The sequence below is a fragment of the Phragmites australis genome, chromosome 2 (assembly GCF_958298935.1).
Source record: "Phragmites australis chromosome 2, lpPhrAust1.1, whole genome shotgun sequence".
Taxonomy (NCBI): domain Eukaryota; kingdom Viridiplantae; phylum Streptophyta; class Magnoliopsida; order Poales; family Poaceae; genus Phragmites; species Phragmites australis.
The window spans coordinates 46,399,088-46,418,539 of NC_084922.1; the positions used below are offsets into that span (position 1 = coordinate 46,399,088).

Here is a 19,452-nt window from a genome sequence, read left to right on the forward strand (position 1 = left end):
AGGAGGATTCTGATGACGTCTCGGTCGATGACAAGCCTGTGAATGTAAGAACAATGCCGATGATGAAGAAGCCATCGATTCATACCTGCTATGTTTGTTCTGTTTGTCCTTCCTCTTTTGACGCTTGTTGCTCTTTGGCATATTTGCTTCCTCTGTTGGCTCTTATTCTTGACCGGCCAAGATGGCCTTGATGCCGTGGGATCTAATGCTTCCACAAGAGACGCCGATGACAGGCATAAAAGCGCAACGGTGGCCATGCTCATGGTGTCGATGATGGCAACGGAATAGCATCGTTGCGTATGTCGTGTTTTTCTGATCTCTTGTTCAAGATTGTCATGGTTGGCCAATTAGCGTCCTCTCGATTGATGGAGGTCTTTGTGCCACATGTTCTCCTTGTTGATTACTCAGTGGAGAGGTTGTCATGGACTCCATCGAGAGTGCAAATGGTGGACGTCGGTGCTTTTCTCCTTCTGTTGTTGCGGCTAATTGATTTGTTCTCGCCGAGTGTTGCGCAAGAAAAGAACGAGACAGACCGCGGTCTCCAATGCCATGGATGGGTTGCGCTGTTCTTGATGGCCTTGGTGCCTCTGTTCGTGATGCCGATGTGAACACGTAGATCCTTGGTAGGTACTGATAACATATTATAGTTTAGATTGTAATAAATAGTATACACAAATATAGAAAGTAGAGAATGATAATTCTTGTAGTGATTCATGAGGTGTTTATATATTTATATGTGATGAAAAGACATGGCAAAAGGACATGTCTATTGGGAAGATATTCTTTTCTAATAGATATAACTCTTGATGATTAATAAATTGATAGGTAAGAACGCACCTGACCTTGGAAAGGAGGTTCATTGTACCTTGGCTTTTGCCGGCGATGGATAATGCTGCAAATGAGGTTTGGTTCTAGCAGTACATGAGATCGTAAGACTTGACATATATACACATGTGTTTGTTAAACTAGCACTGTCACGTTACGCTCAAGATTGTCTGTTATGGCGAGTCAAGTGTGAACATGAGAGATGCTAATTGCTAGGTTGGTTTCTTAAGAAACCAGCAGTACGGTGGGTGTCATTTTCATGCAGATGCCTGTCGGTAAGAATTGGAGGAGTCTCGAGACTGAAGCTGGGGAAGTGAGGAGAGATGAAAAACAGAAAAAGTGTAAAGAGGAGAGAACCAACCAAAGTTTGCCCGTTCTTTTCCCCTGTGATAGCAAGGGTCCAACCTACGCCACCCTCTGCCTCCAGGCGAACAAACAAAAAGTAACCTTTCGGTGTGCAACTGCTAGTGTGCCACTGATTCCTGAACTAAGATCTCTTCTCGTGATCAGTTGCAGCCTCCAACTCGCTCGCCTTTCTCCCTCGGTATCCTCTCTCTCATCCCCATCGTGTCTCTCCTTTCATGGCAGAGACACAGACACAACAACGAGAAAGGAACAGCATCATGGCCGCTTTCTCTCCATCCATAGAGAGATGGAGAGGAACAACATGCTAGCTAGGGACACTAGTACGTACTCCTGCGATGTTATGGAGTACTAGTATTACTTTACTTGTACTACCATGCAAGCAAGCAACAAGCATAATTCATTCATTCATGTGAACATCTGATGATGATCTTTATGCTAGGACCGTGAGCTTCTGCGATGTGATTGACGGATGGATGGGTCGATCAGTGGCTGCACAGGTCGGAGAGTTCCTTCCTACCCTCGACAATGTCATCGAGGAAGTCGTCGAGCTGGCACACCAGGTTCTCGGTGCCTGTCCGGAGCACGTCCAGCCACGCCTTGAGCTCCTCCACCTTGTCCTTGATGCCGCCGTCCTCACACTTGCGGCCCGCCGCGGAGGCGCGCTCCACCTCCTCCCGCACGGCCTCCACAGCGGCGCGCGCGCATCGGAACTCGCACATCCTGATCCCCGGCGTCGCGCTGGCGTCCTCGGCCTCCTCCGCCATCCTCTGCTGCAGCATTGCGATGGACGCCATGAATCCACCACCGGCGTCCGCGCCCTCCGCCGCGCACTGGCCGGCTGCGGCGGCGCAGGAGCAGGAGACGCTGCCGGTTGCGAGGATGAGCAAGAGAAGCGAGCTCGCGTTGTGCAGCGCGTAGAGGAGCCCCCGGAAGCCGTTGAAGCCGGTGAGCCTGGCGTCGGTGGCGCGCAGCAGCAGCCGCTCGTCGAGCTGCAGCGAGAGCGGCGCGATCCTCGCGTCCGAGAGCGCGCGGTTCTCCTCCTCCGCTGCCATCGCCTCCCTTCTCGAGGCCGAGATCGCCCTCATCACCTGCACCAATCAAGAAACAGAGCCAAGAAAGTTTCAGAGAAGGAAACAGAGCAAGAAAAGTTATGCTGCAACTGTAATGAACCCAGGTTGGAGTGCTGATGGGCAAACCAATCTGATGAAACAATTGTAATGAGCTGTAAACGTTTGATAACAGTCTCGTTAATAAATGGGATAGGGCATGTGCCTGTTACTCCAAAAAAAACAGAGCAAGAAAGGAAGCCATCAACGGCAAGAGACGCAACTGATCACCACTCGATCGCAGAGTGTTTCAATGAAAAAGCAGCAAGAAACCAACCTGGCGAGTGGAGAGAGGGGAGGGGTCCAGGAGCCAGTCGTCCAGCGCGGCGGCGGCGCATGACGCGGCCGCGCAGTACCGCTCTACGGCGGCGAGGCCGAGCTTGACGGCGAGACAGGCGTCCCAGAGGCGCGCGGTCTCGTCCATGTACTCGTCGAGCCACCGGCCGCCAGGCGGCAGGTGGAGCTGGCCCACCATGAGCGTGAGCTGCGAGTGCAGCCCCCTGAGCAACGCCGCGGCCCGGAGCAGCGCCGGCAGCGACGACAGCCCGCCGGCGCGGCCGAGGTCGTCCAGCCCGCGCGCCAGGGACGTGAAGAAGGCGTTCATGGCCTCCTCGTCTGCAGTTGTCGTCGCGTCGCAGCGGCCGCCGCACTGTTCGAAGCGGGAAACGGAAGCCGCCTCGGCTGGCTATATATAGCTAGCGCGCGCGGTGCACTGGCACGGGAAGCAAGAGAGAAGAGAAGAACAGAGGAGAGCAGAACACGAGAGGCGACACGGGAGGAGTGCAGCGCGGAGCGCAATGATGCGTGTCTAGAGGAGAGGGGGAAGGGTGATTATGAGGCTGGGCAGGGGCAGCGGCAGCAGAGCCATGGTCGCGGGTGCTCACTGCTTGCTCGCTCCTGCTTCTGTTCCTGCTCCTGCGTTCTCCTCTCCGCTTGCTCTGCTCGGTCGCGCGCTTTGTGTCCGTGTGAAAGCGGGCAGGTCTCGCGTGTACGAGTGGGCGTGTTTGATCGCTGCTGCTTACGCCGCGCCAGTGTGTGCTGGGGTCTGCTTTGTTTGGTTTCCGGAAGGGTTAGCCGCTGTCATCAGTTTGACCGCAGCTGTTCCCATCAAAAAAGTGGGGTGGTTCATTGTCAGCCAAGTGGGCCCCTTGGAGGTTTCCTGTTGGCACCATTCGATGAATTTCTTGTCCAGTTCTTGGCAGGTCCTAGTCCTACCAGAATTGTATCGTTTCATACCAAATTTTTCTAAATTTTCTTTGTTTCAAACTGGGCCTTAAACAGGACATTGGCCACGATATCTTCCGTTACGGTTTCACCTGCACAAATTTTCAGTTCCCTGCATCAGTTTTGGACCAGACTTCTCCATCAAGGGTTACATTAAGCAATGAGATATTTAGTACCATCAATCTCGTCAGTCTATTTGACACCTCAAGCATGCGTTATTCGATTCTATCTCATACTACCTCCCTTTATTCCCTTAATACCTTTCCAACTCAGAGATGCAAATCTTATCCTGCAAATGCCACTACCATCTGAGCTCGTTCAGATTCTTCCGCAGTTCATCACGACTCCAATTGCCAAGGAGCTGCTAGTGGAGATCTCCAGAAATGTCGGCACGATGGTGAGATTGGTCCAAATCATGCTCATCATCGAAACTTTCACAAACAGTTGCCTTACTTACCAACAATTAAACCAATTTCTCTTTTTCCATCTCCCAATTAAATCCTACTAAAAAGCAAAAAAAGAAGAAGAAAAATAGGGTCACCTGCCTGATTTTTTTCCCGAAAGACCGGAAACATTCCCAGCTTTTGTATTAATAAGTAGAGCAATTACATACGCCAAATACGCAAAAGAAGCCCCGGTCAGATGGAAGACTGAGCCGGTGGAGAATCGAAGCTCCTGACTTCCAACAGAAGAAAACAAAAAAAACGGATTACTCGCTAATGACAGGAGCGACTAAGGATGTGAGGTGCTTAGCACACGCCGCGCTCCAGGTGCGGGCTTCGTCTAGAATTTCCGAGATGATGCGAGCGACTGATTTGTCCTTCCGGTTGCAGACTCTATCGTTCCTTTCCTTGCAAATGCACCAAATAGAGACGATGGCTAGAGAACGGACCCCTTTGGCTGTGACTGTCGAGGAAGCGCCAGCTAGGTTGTAATACCAATCCGCAACCGTGTCAGTCTCCCTCCAAGTTGATGGAGCGAGGCTAGGGCAGCCTGCCCAGTTGCTTATTGCATTCCAAATAGAGCACACAGTAGGACACGTCGCGAAGAGGTGATGAGCAGTTTCCAAATCTGTGTAGCATAACTGAAGGAAGAATTTGCACCGTGAGGAGGCCAAATAGTCCATACCGTTGCAGGCAAAGTGGAGTCCGTGCCACCTTCGAACTGCATCAGAGACGCCGACTCACCAGCCGATATAACCGATGGTAAACTTCATTGATAAATGGTAGGTACGATTTAATTCGCTGGGATCTGTTTGTCAGTGTTTGTTGCATCCAGGGCACTCCCTCCCTGTCTCCCTGGACTGGAGGAGCAGTAGCCCGACATGCATGAGATTAGCATGGTTCTGGTCTCAGCAACCAAGTTTTCGTGATGCACAGCTGCGCTTTATGTTCCCATCTTGTCGCACACACTGGACGGCCGATCCATCGATCGATCGATCTTGCGACATGTAAACATTCGTAGTCTCGCAGGTAAACCAGGCAACCAGCGCAGCAGACACGCATGATCATGGTACACGCCATGGCAGGCAGGCACGGCAGCTCCCGAGCTTGAGGACTGGAGTGGATTGGACTGGATTGGACTGCAAGTTTTTTTGTCCAGGCCTGTACCATGTCTGAACTCGGGTCCAGTTTCTTGGGGGCAATGGATCATAGCCGTTTTGCAGGTAATTCCTTGTTCACGCTTGAAGTTAATAACCATCCATTTACGGTGATTATGTAACGTTAATCCGCACAGTCCAGGAGGATAAATTCCTCTTCTCCCATCAGAATTCTGAATGAAATTTGTAGGTAGAAACTATGATCAGAGTGTAATGGTCAACAGTATCAAGCTTGAGGTCCCCCAGCTCCACCCTTTTGACTAAGAATAGCGTCAGAGCAAATCGCTCTTTTCACTTGATATATTCCTCTCCTTTTATTTTACGACGTTTTTCTACTTGATATATTGCTTGAGAACCATGGCGTTATCGTATCAACAAACAAACAAACAAGCAAGGGGCACTTGTAATCGCTAACCACATGGATAAATCTTGGCAAAAGAAAGGGATTTGTTGTGTGGTTTAGCTACTCGTGGGATCTCGGAGAATGTGATGCTTTCTTCCATGGAGATCACCGAAAGATAGAGACACTTATTAAACAACATGTTGCTCCTATAGACAAGTCACTTTTGAGTGCTGGAGATGCTCGTGAGGCAAACAGCCTGCTAAACCGTGATCTCGCGTGATCTAATCGCGGGTTATTGTAATGCAAACATGTGATAGGTATCTAGAAGGTTGCATTTTCAAATCAGGAAAGATTGATTTGCCTGTGCTAACGATGCAAACGTGAGAATTCGGTTTGTTCGTTCCCCTTATTTTGCAATGTTCACCGCAAAACGACGATTTTTTAATGCAAAAGACACGAGCAGATCAGAGTACATATATACAATGGATCTAGATAATTCTCCCTCTCTTTGTTAATTTCTTTCTGTTTTTGGCTCCAAAATGAGAAGATGGTGCGAGTGGAGCCATAAGAAGATTTGGTCATTTGCACCCAGCTAGCAGCCACATGGTTGAAGGGACAAAGACTGCTGCCCTCTCAAGTGAGTCCCATCATGGTCACTTATGAGAGTAATTATAACCGCAATTATGCCTGCCCAAAAGCCCACAGCCAGCAAGAGTTCTTTCCGAAAGTAAGCCTAATGGAGGCCATATCTATTGTATAGTATTATTAACTCTTGTCCGGGCCAAATGTGTGGGGTTAGTAACATAAAACTTTAACCACGGATACATATAAACGAAATTGAATTTCTCATACGAAAATCCTGATAATAGATTGGCATCAAATGTGCTTCAATGACTTTGGGAGCATCGTCAACAATACATATCAGCTAGCTATAAGTTTGTCCATATTAGTTTTTTTTGTCTACATGGAGTAGAGAGATGAAAAAAAGAGAAAACAAATAGTTCTTAATCTATAGGTAGACTATAATGCGTAAAGGATTAAATACAGGACCCAAGGTACATGGGGTGTGTTTGTTCCACGGATGGGGTTTTGCAGAGATGTACTGTATAGTCTGGCTAATCGGAGTTATATTTATTAAAAAGAAGAATGTTTAGTTAGTTATATCTATTTAGATATGCTAAACTAAGTTTCTATTTTGGTTGATCGAATCTGAAGCCACATGAGCAGATGCAAGAATTGACATTATGATAAATTGCTCGCATAAAGATGATTTTATGATACTAACAAGTGAGTCCACCAGTATGAGCGTATGTAGGAGCATGTATTCGTCAGATCATGCTATGGAGTGAAGTTTAGATCGAGCTTCACTTGTGGGTCAGGCTAAAGACGTATATTTACATCTATCAGACCAAATTGAAATAGTTGATGTAGGCAATCAAACACACTTATCTACGATGATCGGTTGAGAGATAACAGAGTGAGTGAACTTTTTTTTTTTTGAACACCGCTTCCCACAATTCGGTCTTCGTTGGAGACCATGGGGTGCGAGACGAGGGGTTTGAACCCCCACCGGCTCGGCTCCAACCTTGAACGTTGCCACTGAGCTCCGTGCTCGTCCGCCATAGACTAACCATTGGAGATGCAAGATTTTTTCACTATTTATATATAACATAGAAAAAATAATAAATAATAAATAACTATATTGTTAGAGATGTTCTAACTTTATTATTCTTTTACGAACGTTATGTGCTTAAAAAGTAATGATGAAAGATGTTCATTGGATGTTGCGTAGGACATAAAATCCTTAAATTAGATCACACAGATATATTAGACAACGAATTCTATAGTAGGGTGGCATGGTTATTTTCTCTTATATTCTTGTTGATCTCTCCTCATCGGTAAATACTCTGTGAGCATAAGTCAAATGTCTACCATTGCTGTCAGCTATCAGCATGGGTGGGTATTTGCCCTATGCTCATAAAAACCACACTCGTGCGGTGGCGGAGCCATCAGGGGGTGGCTGCCCCGGGTATCCCTCCGCCGATTTTCCAGGTACCAGGCGTCTCTGCTCCGGCCGGCAGGCGGCTACCGGCCGCCATGCCAGTCGCCTCTGGCGCGTCCGCGCGCCAAGTGCCTAACTGCCCTAACTGACCAAGAGTTTCTAAGGCCCAGCCCAACGAAGGCAACAGACCAACGCAGCTCCTGAGTAGCCCGAGTCTGAGCCTTTTTAATTTTTCTATTTCGAAATAAAAAAATTAAACAACTAGACGTCCATTTAAAAAATTGTAAAAATAAGCTATTATCGTATGTGGAAAGGTGTCATTCCAACGGGTGGCATCTTAAAAAATAAAAAAACATTGTGTTACATACTCTCAAAATTCAAAACACTATCGAAATAGTCATGAAATTTTTTGAAAAAATATTGTAGATAATTCTATAATCTATCTCTCCAATAAAAATTAACTCAAACAATTACTTTTACAATGAAAAACAAGAAAGAAAAATTTTATTGTACACAGACTGTATGTGTACAATTTGTTTGAAATTTTTTTAAGAGCTAGTAGATCATATTATCCTATACAACATACATTTTTTAGAATTTTTTTTGACTACTTCAATAGTTTTTAAAATTTTAAGAGTATAGAATGTAATGTTTTTATTTTTAATGTCGGTTCGAAGGCCAATATCTTTATTTTTTAAAGGTGTCGTTCACCGGAAAGTGTTGCCGTAGGCTATTTTTGTAATTTTTTAAATAGATGTCTAGTTTTGTTTTTTTTTATTTTCAAAATATAAAAATAAAGTCAATCTCCCGAGTCTTGGCTTTGACAATTCTGCTCGGTGGGCGAGTGAGTAGGGCGCGGCTCGGTGCAGGGCAGGCGAGTGCGCGGCACGACGCATGGTGATAAGGTGAGTGCATGGTGGGCAAGCATGGAGCGATAGCGGGCAGGCATCAGGGTTCAAAAATTCAACGGTAACCGAGAAAAAATCGTGATAACCGGCCATCTCGGTCCGGCTCGGTTTCAGAAACCGAACGGTAACCGAATTTGAATTCAAAAATTCGAAAAAATAAAAACATTCAAAAAAATGTTTAAAAAAACTAGACACAATTCTAAGACCTTTTGTGAATTTTTTTTTCAAAAATAATGTCGTTTGCATCATATTCTATAAGGAGTAAGTTTGAAAAAAGTTGAAGCATGCGGTTCAGTTATTAACTCATATTAAAGAAAAAGTTAACATGAAAACACATATTTTTTATGTAAAACATATCTTAAGAGGATCTTTAAAATTGATTTCACTAAAATTTTATTAATTTCTCTATAATTTTTACAAAGTTCACAAGCATAAAGTGAATATGTTAAGAAACATCACTGTAATTAACATTTTCATGTCTACTATTATTTTTTCTATATAAATAATAGTATAAATAAACTAATAAAAGTGATTTCACTAATTTTTGAGGTGTGATGGGTCAGTTATGAATTAATCTAGTCGCAACACATTTACACAATCATGTATGTTAGAATAACTAATTCATGAGTTCATGTATTTTTAAAAGATATAGGATCATGTAAGAAGAATAAAAAAATTAGTTTCATGATTTTTGGATTAGCAAAGAGTAAACTATGCATTTAACTTGGTTTAACAAATACATTTTTTCACAGAAAATTTTGAACTTTTTTATGAGTATAAATACTTTTATCATGTAGATCATATTACAAGGAAACCAACAAAATTTGTTTCACTTGATTTGAAGCTCAGATGAATTAGTTATTGATTTTACAAAATTGAGATAATTTTTGGGTTTTTTGTTGAACTTCAATGAAAATTGAGAAAACCGCTCGATAAATCGAGAAAACCGAGCAGTTACCGACAAAACCGAGCGGTTACCGATAATAAAAAAATTTGAGAAAATCACTCGATAAATCGTAAAAACCGCTCGGTAACCGATCCAATTCGACCGGTTACCGAGCGGTTAAAATCGCAAATTTTCCCCTAAATTTTAAATTTATTCAAATAAATTTTATCCAATTTTTTTTGAAAATTCGAGCAGTTATCACAGTAATCATGATTTTTCAGTTATCACCGAAGCTTGTAACCGAACTCTTATCGGCAACGTAAACCTCGGCAAGCATGTGACATAGGCGCACAGCCGACATAGGCACATGCCGGCAGGAGTGCACGTCTGCAGCTCAGTAGCTCTGTCCTAGTCCTAACATCTGCTCATTTTGCCCAAAGTTTTGGTTTCATATTTTTAATGGTGTAGGACCTCCAATTGTCTCATGGCTCGTAAGAAGATGAAATCAATACAATCATATTTCAAAAGTGCAGCAATAAAAGTTAATCCCAACACCAAAACCAATTGGAAGTGAACCAAGTGAACAAACTGTTCTAGGTTGTCGGCTACTTTTGTTAATGAAATATGTGGAGTGAAACAAGCCTACACCAAATTTCCTAATTAGAGTATTTGCTTTATCTTTTTATGAACTCTTAATTGTCGTACTCTATGTATAGGCACTAGTTTTAATTAAAACTTGGTAATTTTGACCTATTTTACATCTTTACTTTGTTAACTTTGTTGATGTCCAACACCTTCGTATTCGGTGAGTTAAAAGTTTGCACCGGGTAACCCAAAATCCTGGCTACGTCACTGCACTCATGGGCATTTTAAAATGAACTGAGTATAAATTTAGCTTCAAATTAAATATTGCGCAATGTAGCATTGAAGTTGCAGTTGCGCAGGATTTACATAGGTAGTCAGCAATAATGGCCTCATCGAGCTTTGACCGGAAATCAGCACTAATCACAGATTCACAGAGGAGTGGTGGCCGGTACAAATTGCTTCATGATGGTGCTGCATCCGTAGGGCGCTCGCCCTAGACAGAAATCCGAAAAGGCTGCAATCTGCTGAGGCCATCTGAGCCCGCGTTGATTAGCTCTGATCCTTTTTGGACATGCCATGATGGCTAATGCCCCTGCTTAACTCATCCAGCCCCGATTTTAATACGGACGGGTCGTCCCCCTGCCGGCCCTGTCCTGGCCGGTGGGTAACACGATCTCAGAATCAGTACTAATGATCTGCACGACGTTTTATAATGCTAGCAACTGGCCCAGCAGTACACCGGTCGCGAGGAGCAGCTCTTGTTCGCAATTGCATGGCTAGGCTGTAAAGATCGCGGAGCACGAGTAGTAGAGCGTGTTTTCTTTGCATCTGTTTCTCAGACGGATGGGTGCAGCGCCTGCTGGCCACGCCATGATGTGGTTCAATATTGGGGCGAGGAAAATCTATGATTTGTCGGGGGCGGCAGGGCAGACACGCCAGCATGGACGCTTGCGTCGTCCGACGACGGGTGGGGGTGGATCCGATGGGGGCAAGGCATGATCCGCGACCTGCTCCCGGTGCGGTGAGGATACGCGGCCATGATGCGCGATGCGGCTCGATCGCGTTGGTCGGGTGCCGCTGTACCTGCCGTCGGCATCGGCAGTTTTGGCGTTAGCGAGGCGCACGCGACTGCGGCGCGCGCGCGGTGGCATGGCTCGTTCGGTGTACGAGGTCTGCGTTTGTCGCGGTGGTTGGGTTGCGTTCGCAGGTAGGGGCGGAAGATATGAGATGTATAGAATATTAGGTAATTTTACGATTTTTAATGATATATTATATATGTATCATAGATATAGAATGTTTATCTTATATTGGACACTAAACCTATAATACAATAAGTGAGACATCTAGATACTGTATTTGTTAGTAGATGCTTGCGAGTCGTGGTTCCTCCCCGCGGGGTTTCACGAGGTTCCTCACTTCGGCGCCGCGCGTGGCTTCGTGCGAGTTTGGAGATCTGGTTTGCCTGACTGCTGAGAAAATGACTTCCGGCGGTGTGTCAGATGTGGTCGCAGAAACATGGGTGGTGCATTCAAAGATGGTGAGCCCTTTTTTCAGAGGAAAGTGAAGTGAGACTTCAATGTTTGCAGGCTTGGTACAATCCACTCTGACTAATGGCCCGGTTCAGTAACAAACTAACACCACCAGGCCCACGTAACTTGAGGGACCTGAAAAATACCCTAGTATGGGGAGTTTTTTTTTTTACATTTTCTAACTTAAAAAATTAAATAAATAGCTCCCTGATAAAAAAAAAAACTTTTAGAGGGCAGTAAGAATGCCACAATAGCAAACACATACCTTACCGCACTCTCAAAGGGCGATTAGCCCTTACAACCAACTGAGAGGCGGGTAGGGTACTGTTCCCGCGTTGAGCAGTACTCAGCGCTCAATTTTCTCATCATATCTCTTCTGTTTAAAATAGTATTCTTCTGTTACTCAAAAATTTTATTTTTTTTACATGTTTCATAATCTATGTGCACCTATTTTAATTGGATTCACTTAAAAATTATGTGTATAATTTAAACTAAAATTCTCAAAAAAAAGTACTTTTATAACTTCTAGAAATTGTTAAGGGCATCAAATAAATTCTCAAAAATCTAGAAAAATTCACTAATATTCTTCTTATATAATAGAATAGTTTATAAAATTATTTTCAGCCCTATTTTATATGGTGAAAAAGTGAGTTCCTTTGTAATGCTCCATTTATATGTATTTTTATAGTTTCATGTGATATTCTTCTTTTAACTCTATTTGAATTCAAACATATAAAAACCTAGGGCTGAAAATAATTTTATAAATTTGTCCATCATATAAGAAGAATATTAGTGAATTTTTCAAGATTTTTGGAAATTTATTTGATGCCCTAACAATTTCTAGAAGTTACAAAAGTACATTTTTTAAGAATTTTAGTTTAAATTATACACATGAATTTTAAGTGAATACAATTAAAATGGGTTGCACATGGATTATGGAACATATAAAAAAATTTAAACTTTTTAGAGCAACATAAGACCACTATTTTGAACAGAGAAGATGGTAAGAGAAAATTGAATGCTGAGTACTGTTCACCATGGGAACAGTACCTACCCGTGCTCTAAGTTAGCTGCAAGGCTAATCGCCCTTTGAAAGGGCGGTAAGGTATGTACTTGTCACTGTGGCATCCTTACCGCTCTCTGGTAGTGCTGTAGCTCTTTGAGAGAGTGGTGGACGTCTATTTCTATAAAAAAAATTCATCTGGAAGCTATTTATTTAATTTTTTAAGTTAGAAAATATTTAAAAAAATCTAGCATGGGCATAGGCCACCGAGATTAGGCCCAGCTAGACATCGGCTCCCCACCCTGGCCCGATGAATTCAAACCTGCCGAAAGAATCAGGCCTTTTCCTGGCCTGGTCCAGTCTCAGGTCTAAAATCGGCACATGTATCATCCTCGATGCAACTGACTCGGTGGGTTCACTCACGAAATGGAAATGTGGGTCGGCTTACTCAGCACGGGCTGCGAGGGCCTCATTGGCTATCCGCGCTGGCTGAAATGCACACGCCGAAAGGCAGGGCCGTATGGGCTATCTCACACCCCTCCCACTCTCCGCGCACGGCCCAAAAAGCAAATTTTATGCCGCCAATTAAACCCCGATGGCCCAGCACTCGTCGCCATCCCCTCTCTAAAAAAATTCACGAAACTACAACTATTTATATCATTATAACACATAACTATAATTTTTAAAATCTATTTCATAAAATTACAACTATTTTGATCTTTGATAATAAAAAAACTACAGCTTTTAGCACATATATGTTTGACGGGTGAAACCAGACCATGTAGCACTTGTGTGACTGACGGATGAGACTAGACTAAAAGTTATAGTTTCTTATTACTAAGGATAAAGTAGTTGTAATTTTATAAATTATATTTTAAAAGTTATAGTTCTACGTTATAATAGTATAAATAGTTATAGATTTAAAAATTTTACTAAGAAAAATTGACACCTGTCGTCACTGTCTCACCACCATTATCGATGCCCTCTCCCGCCGCCACTTAGCCCCACGCTGGCAACCTCCTTTGGCGAGCCTCACCACACCAAATCAATTGTTCCAATCATACACTCCGATGTTCCAAGGATGAAACCCAAATATTCATAGGGAAAAATCAATTGTTCTAGGGGAGAGATCGATTGTTCCCAAAGTACGGAGGCGTGCGCACGATCAGAAGCAGGCACATGAAGGAGCAAGCTCAAGATCAGTGGGGAGAATGAAGGCACTAAGCGGTGATTGGTTGGGAGCTAGAAGAGGAACACTCCTGCAAATCTAAGGAGAGGAGGAAGGAGAGAAGGGGTAGCAATGACAACGGGAACGGGCAACTGCTATGGCGAGCGGGGAAAGGGTGGGAGTGACGGTAGAGCATGCTAGAGATGGTGGCAGCGCCATGGTGATGGAGTAGACGACACGGTGGGGATTAGGGAAGAAGTCCTATGTGACTTCGGGCTAGCGTTCGCATAGGTGATGTATAGTATTCCCGCCGCACCATGGGTGGTGCTAGGCTGGGACGTCTCTGCCCAAAGGGTGAGTCTGAGATGGTAGGATTGCGCTGCACGATTTTTTATTTTATATTTTTAAATAAAATTTTTGTAAATATATGTGTCTGTTTTGAAGAATTCTATATTCAACCGGCAACATGTTTAAAAATAAAAAATATATATATTGCATTTCAACACTATCGAAATAGTTCTGAAATTTTTAAAAAATATGTGGTGTAAAGAATGTTGTTATCTAGCTCTTAAAAATATTAACTCAAACAATAAATATGCAAAAGAAATAAAAAGGACAAATTTCAATATCGGATCCCTGAAATTTATCTTTTTTTCTCATTATGCAAGTTATATTTTTATCTGAATTTTTTTCAAAATAGACATACATATTTATAACTTTTTATTTGAAAAAAATCTGCGCTGAGTTGGGGGACTCAGGGCCAGGTCGCGTGCTACCTCACATTGTTCGTTTGTTACGCCTTTGTTCCCAGCCGAGGGCTGTTCGCGTCCGCGTGGGCTAACGGAAAACGGGCGTAGCCCACCTCCCACCCTCGCGCGCCTGAGATCGTATATTGTCGAGTCGGCCCAGTTGCTTCGGCTCACGTAGACAGACCAGTTTACCTGTTGCTTCGGCCCACGTCGACAGCAGTGACACCCCACGTCTGCGTTGGAGAAGACTCCGGCGAGCTCCTTCGACGAGCCACAAAATGTTCCAGGTAAAAACACAAATTTGTTCCAATCAATAAAAACAAATCATTTGCTGTACTTCTTCCCAGCCTATAGGCAACCAATGTGTGGACGTTGAAGATTCAAAAGAGGAACTAGTTGGTTTCACTTGTCTAAAAAAATTGGTCGATTTTCACTTCACCAAGATACACAGTTTGTTTTAGAGTCTTTTGGTGAAACTATGGTATTTGCAAATACCTTTGCCTGTTGGGCTACATGGGATTTTGTTGGTTTGGAAACCGTGGTATCTCGTGTCTTTGACGGTTATAAAACTTCCACTTTGACCAAACTTCTCTGAAAACTGTGGTTTTCTTTGCCATCTCTTGTAAAACTGCGGTTTTCAAATACTATAGTTAGTAAATGCTACGACATCTAAATATACCCCACACGTCATCTTGTTTTCACGCCACTTTTAGTTAAGAGCAATAGGAGCAAATCAGACATTTTGTTTCTGCCGCTGTTGGTGTGTGCTTTCGGTTGTGGGCCATTGAGCTATCGGGCATTTGAAAAAAAAAACGCAGTACAACTTGTCAGTTGGACTCTCAAGCTCCAACAGTGCACGCAGCCTGCACTCTTCGGCTAACTTGCAGGTCGGAACAGTCGCGAACTCGAGTACTGGCGCCACTGGCTCCGTAACTGAGGCACGCACTTGGTCTTATGTCTCATCAAACTTGCAACTATCATCCGTCCATGGCGCTCGGATGAGCGGCCGGGATGCCTCTGGATCCGGTGCGGCGGAGCTGGTGTTGGGACCACGCTGCGGCCTGCCGCCTGCCTGCGAGTGGTAGTCAGGGCTCAGTAGGCGAAATACCCGGGCCGCATTCAAGTCTGCTGTTCACCTTGTCAGGCCGTGCTGCATCCGCTGCGACCACACGGACTCTGCACGCTTCCTCCGATGCCCGTTCGATCTGATCCGGTCGTGCATACGGAGCATACGGCCGGCGATGGTCCCCTGCCGTCCCGGGTCCGACTGGCCGAGCACCGAGACGTGAAACGGGGGACTCGGGCACGGACGCGCGAGCGGGGAGACGAAGCGTCTTGTCCGTTTCCCTGGACGTGATCGGTCGGGCACCACTTGTCGGCTGTCGCGCGGCGGTAGATGCGTGAAATTGAGCGGTGGGTGGCTTCCGATTCGACCTGATTTCTGACCTCTAAAAACAATGTGACACTTGCACTCGTGCACTTGCCTCAGTTATTTAGAGCCGTAAAGCCTCCTCTGATCACTGGGCCGTCTGCTTGTAGGCTCGATATCCAATGTCAACGCCCATGTATTATAAAACACAGAAAAATATATTAATATAAACTTTTTTCCTAATATATAAAAAATAATTTACAATCAGAGTTTAAAATGATTAACTGCTCGAAAATAATTTATAATCAGAGTTTAAAATGATTAACTGCTCGCACCCTAAAATGACGTTTATTTGTGATGAAAAGAAGTCCTCCCTCCGATTGCAAATTTAGGTCGTTTTAGAGTTATGTATAAGGATTAAGAAAGTAGATCAAATAATCTTGTTGTCTTTTATTTATTTTGTATCGGAAAAAATAACTCATTCATTTATGAGAGTGATAGCATTTATTAAACAAGAGTAAGAAAGGAACAAAAGAGAAAAAAGTATATAGAAGTTTGAGAATAACTTATATTTAAAAAATAGTTGAGAAAGTTAAAATAACCTATATTTAATATTTATAATCAAAGAGAATATTTTTTTCAGTACCATGACAAACTTTGCTTAAATTATGCGCTACGACCTACTTAAATCATGATTCATGCGTACTCGACGAACGCAAAACCGAATAGTTTAACCACTGACTGTCATAGTGCCATGGTTTCCAGACACATAGGTCACTGCATCAAACGTTGGTGCAGAAAAGTTGATCCCAAATCATTATTACCACCAATAGTTCTACGAGTAGAGTAAATAAACAAGACGACAGGAATTTTTCAGGCACAAAACGCGATGCACGCAAATTCAATCCCTCAGGAGTCAGGACCACTAGTATTAATCTGAGGGATTTATCAATCAACCTCAGGGTAGTACTGGGGTGGTTAGCAGAGGACGATCGCATCGGTTGTTTATAATTTGAAGATTTTTACGGTACACCTAAATGAGTGCATGTCGTCTATTTCTTTCATCCGGTGGTTTAGATTGACCTAATGATACTCTATCGCCCACCAGTATCATGGGTATCATTAAAGAGTATCATGGGTATCATAAGGGTAGGATTTGAAATAAAAAAAATCATGATAAACTTATAAATTATATGTTTAATTAGGGGAGGTTAAAATGTTAGTTTATTCCTCGGATAAGCTTTCACTTGTTCTGATCATTTCATTTATTAGGGTTTTCACCCTCCGTCGGCTGATATGGGTGACGAAGGTCCGAAGTCCGGTCAGTCAATGACGTAATTACCCCTAAGGGTACCAAGATAATTACAATAATACCTACTAAAATGGACGGTTGGATTACAACAATGATACTCTCCACCATTTAGTATCATGGTGTACTGTAAAGGTTCTCTATAATTTGGGGGTGTAAATGGCGCTCCGACGGGCAGCATGCACTGTGTCTGCCGTGGTGAGAGCATTTCCAGCCGCTCAATATTGCTAGATATAGCGGTTCAGGTCTAAAAATAGGTTTCAGTCTGCTCCCTGTCTATTTGTCATTTTCGTTGGTTCATCATATTCTTTCTATTGCTCGCCAAATCAAGAGAGGGCAAATGATCTGGGCATCGCAACTGTCACCATCTGAAAGATTCATGGGCCCTAGTTCATTATATCCGAAGTGAGGGCAGGGGAGGAAGATTTGGTGGCCAGGGCAAAGACATGTGTGGTGGTGTGGGAGGGGTAGAAGATGGCGGCGTAGGAACGGCAGGCTAGATGCGAGAGGGTGAGGATGGGGGAGGCGATGGTGCAGATCGAATCTCGAGGTAGCTGAGCAGGTCGACGCAGACGCAATGGCTAAGCCATTGAGGAAGCGGAGCGGGTGTAAGGAGGGGTAGTGCGCGATGAGGTGCAGATAGGGCGACGACAAGGTGTGGGATAGAGTATGGCAGGATAGCAGATGATGCTGGATAAGATAGTAGTAGCGATCGTGAAGATGACCGATAACGATGGAAATATTTTTTAAATATAGGATATTAATAAATTATATGTGAGTATAATTTAGAGAGTTGTTAGAATGAGATTTTGAAAATACTGTACATAGTAAATCGGTTGGAGATGTTTTTACGTATGCTTAAACAGGTCCTTTGAATTGCTTGTCAGCTTGTGTGGGGAGGGAAATGGTAAATCTGGCCACGAGCTAGCTGCTCACAGGCATCCATGTTACCCTATCTGCCCCCACTAGCTGTCCTGATTTGACGCATGATTCGTCTTTGGCTTCCTCAGATCTTCCATCAGTAGCAGTACTGCCGTACTCCTACCACACTCTCTCGCGAACACACGCAAAAGTTGTCGCACGAGCGTTGCTTCAATATGGCATCTGTAACACCAAAAAGTTGTCCCGCTTGTTTTCAGCCATTTGAAAACACGTGAATTTTCCTCGATTTCTACCATGACTAATAAATTTTTATCTGAAAAAACTACGTTCCCAAGACAGTCGCAGCCACGAGGGTGTGGCGCTGCGAATGCCGGTTAGATGTTGCATTCTTGCATGCGGCGTCCCAGGCACCACCAACGCCCACGCGGTCCCGTCAGTCTCCACAGAAACGTACAAGAAACTGACGCATCAAGGCGATGGATCCTGATTTACGCACAACTCTCGACGGCCTTCATTTCCGGTTTCCGTTTAGGTGCTCTTTCTGAACACCTCGAAAACCCGGTAGGCAGTAGCTTGCTCATCACGAAGCAAGCGAGGCACTTCCCTGTAAAACCAGCGTGCATACGTAGGTCTCGCAATAGATGCGCACTGCTGCGCCGGGCATGCATGCGCCGCATCACGTCTCAGCGTTCGCCCACTGTACGTTCGATGCCCTGCCTGCCCGTGGCGACCATCTTTTTGCAGATCGCGGAGACACCACGTCGCCCTCCGCACAATGATGCTCCCCGAAAAGAAAAATGGCGTGGCTGGCGAGTGGCTGGTAGTAGGAGCGAGGACTTGAGAATCCGCGCTGCTATGCTGCGAGCCTGCAACAATGCAGATCAGCAGCAGATGGGCAATAATCGATCTTGGCCGCTACGTCGTCCTCGTCAAGTCGTCATCGGCTCGCGGCGCGGCTGCGCCCAAATGAATCGGGATAGGGTAGATGTGCGTGTGCATCTAGCCAGCGGGAAATGTCAGAGGGGTTAAGTAATTTGGTAGTCTGGTCCCAGCAAATCTAATGGGGTCATTTAGGCATGTAGATCTGTTGAGAGCAGTGTTTGTTTGTTTTTTCTATTCTAACCTGGCTTGAAATTTCTGAATGCACAGGAGCTAGCCTACTTAGCTAGCTAGTACATGTATAAAATTAAATAGTATTGTATGGAGAAGAATTGGAACGAATATATTATATGTATGGAGGTGCTGCCAAGAGTCCCCCGCACATTACGAGCGATGCCGTACTGGCCAATCCATCACGGTTTGGAGCTAACAACGCGAACGAAATCTGCCGTATTACCTCGGCAAATAGCTGCGGAAACATCTGTGCGCATGTGAAGATGGTAGGCCAAGAAGAATCAACCCTGACACATCCATTACTAGTTCAGCATCTTATTTTTACAACTTCTTACAAGCGGTAAACAGGGTCTAACTAGAACGCACGAATTTCACAGGGAAAAAATTCAACTCTCGAATAATTTGAAAACTTTTTAGCGGCCCAAGCAGGGAGTGACGGTCTTCAGAGCCGGCTTAAATAGCATGCTTACTTTTGCTGCCATTCT

At 44.3% G+C, this 19,452-nt stretch overlaps 1 protein-coding gene across 1 annotated transcript; it reads right to left on the reverse strand.

The window, feature by feature from the left end:
* Positions 1 to 1,509: 1,509 nt before the first annotated feature.
* On the reverse strand, positions 1,510 to 3,325 carry LOC133909280 (uncharacterized). Its single transcript, XM_062351643.1, has 2 exons — positions 2,575 to 3,325; positions 1,510 to 2,279 (listed from the first exon to the last, which is right to left on the reverse strand). The coding sequence occupies exons 1-2, from the start codon at positions 2,899 to 2,901 to the stop codon at positions 1,674 to 1,676; spliced, it is 933 nt and encodes a 310-aa protein (XP_062207627.1). The 5' UTR covers positions 2,902 to 3,325; the 3' UTR covers positions 1,510 to 1,673.
* Positions 3,326 to 19,452: the final 16,127 nt, after the last annotated feature.

Excerpts from the sequence above, each read along its gene's own strand:
- LOC133909280 (XM_062351643.1), bottom strand. The coding sequence starts at position 2,901 with ATGAACGCCTTCTTCACGTCCCTGGCGCGCGGGCTGGACGACCTCGGC. Across the intron at positions 2,280-2,574 it reads CCCCTCTCTCCACTCGCCAG|GTGATGAGGGCGATCTCGGC; the intron begins GTTGGTTTCTTG and ends TGATTGGTGCAG.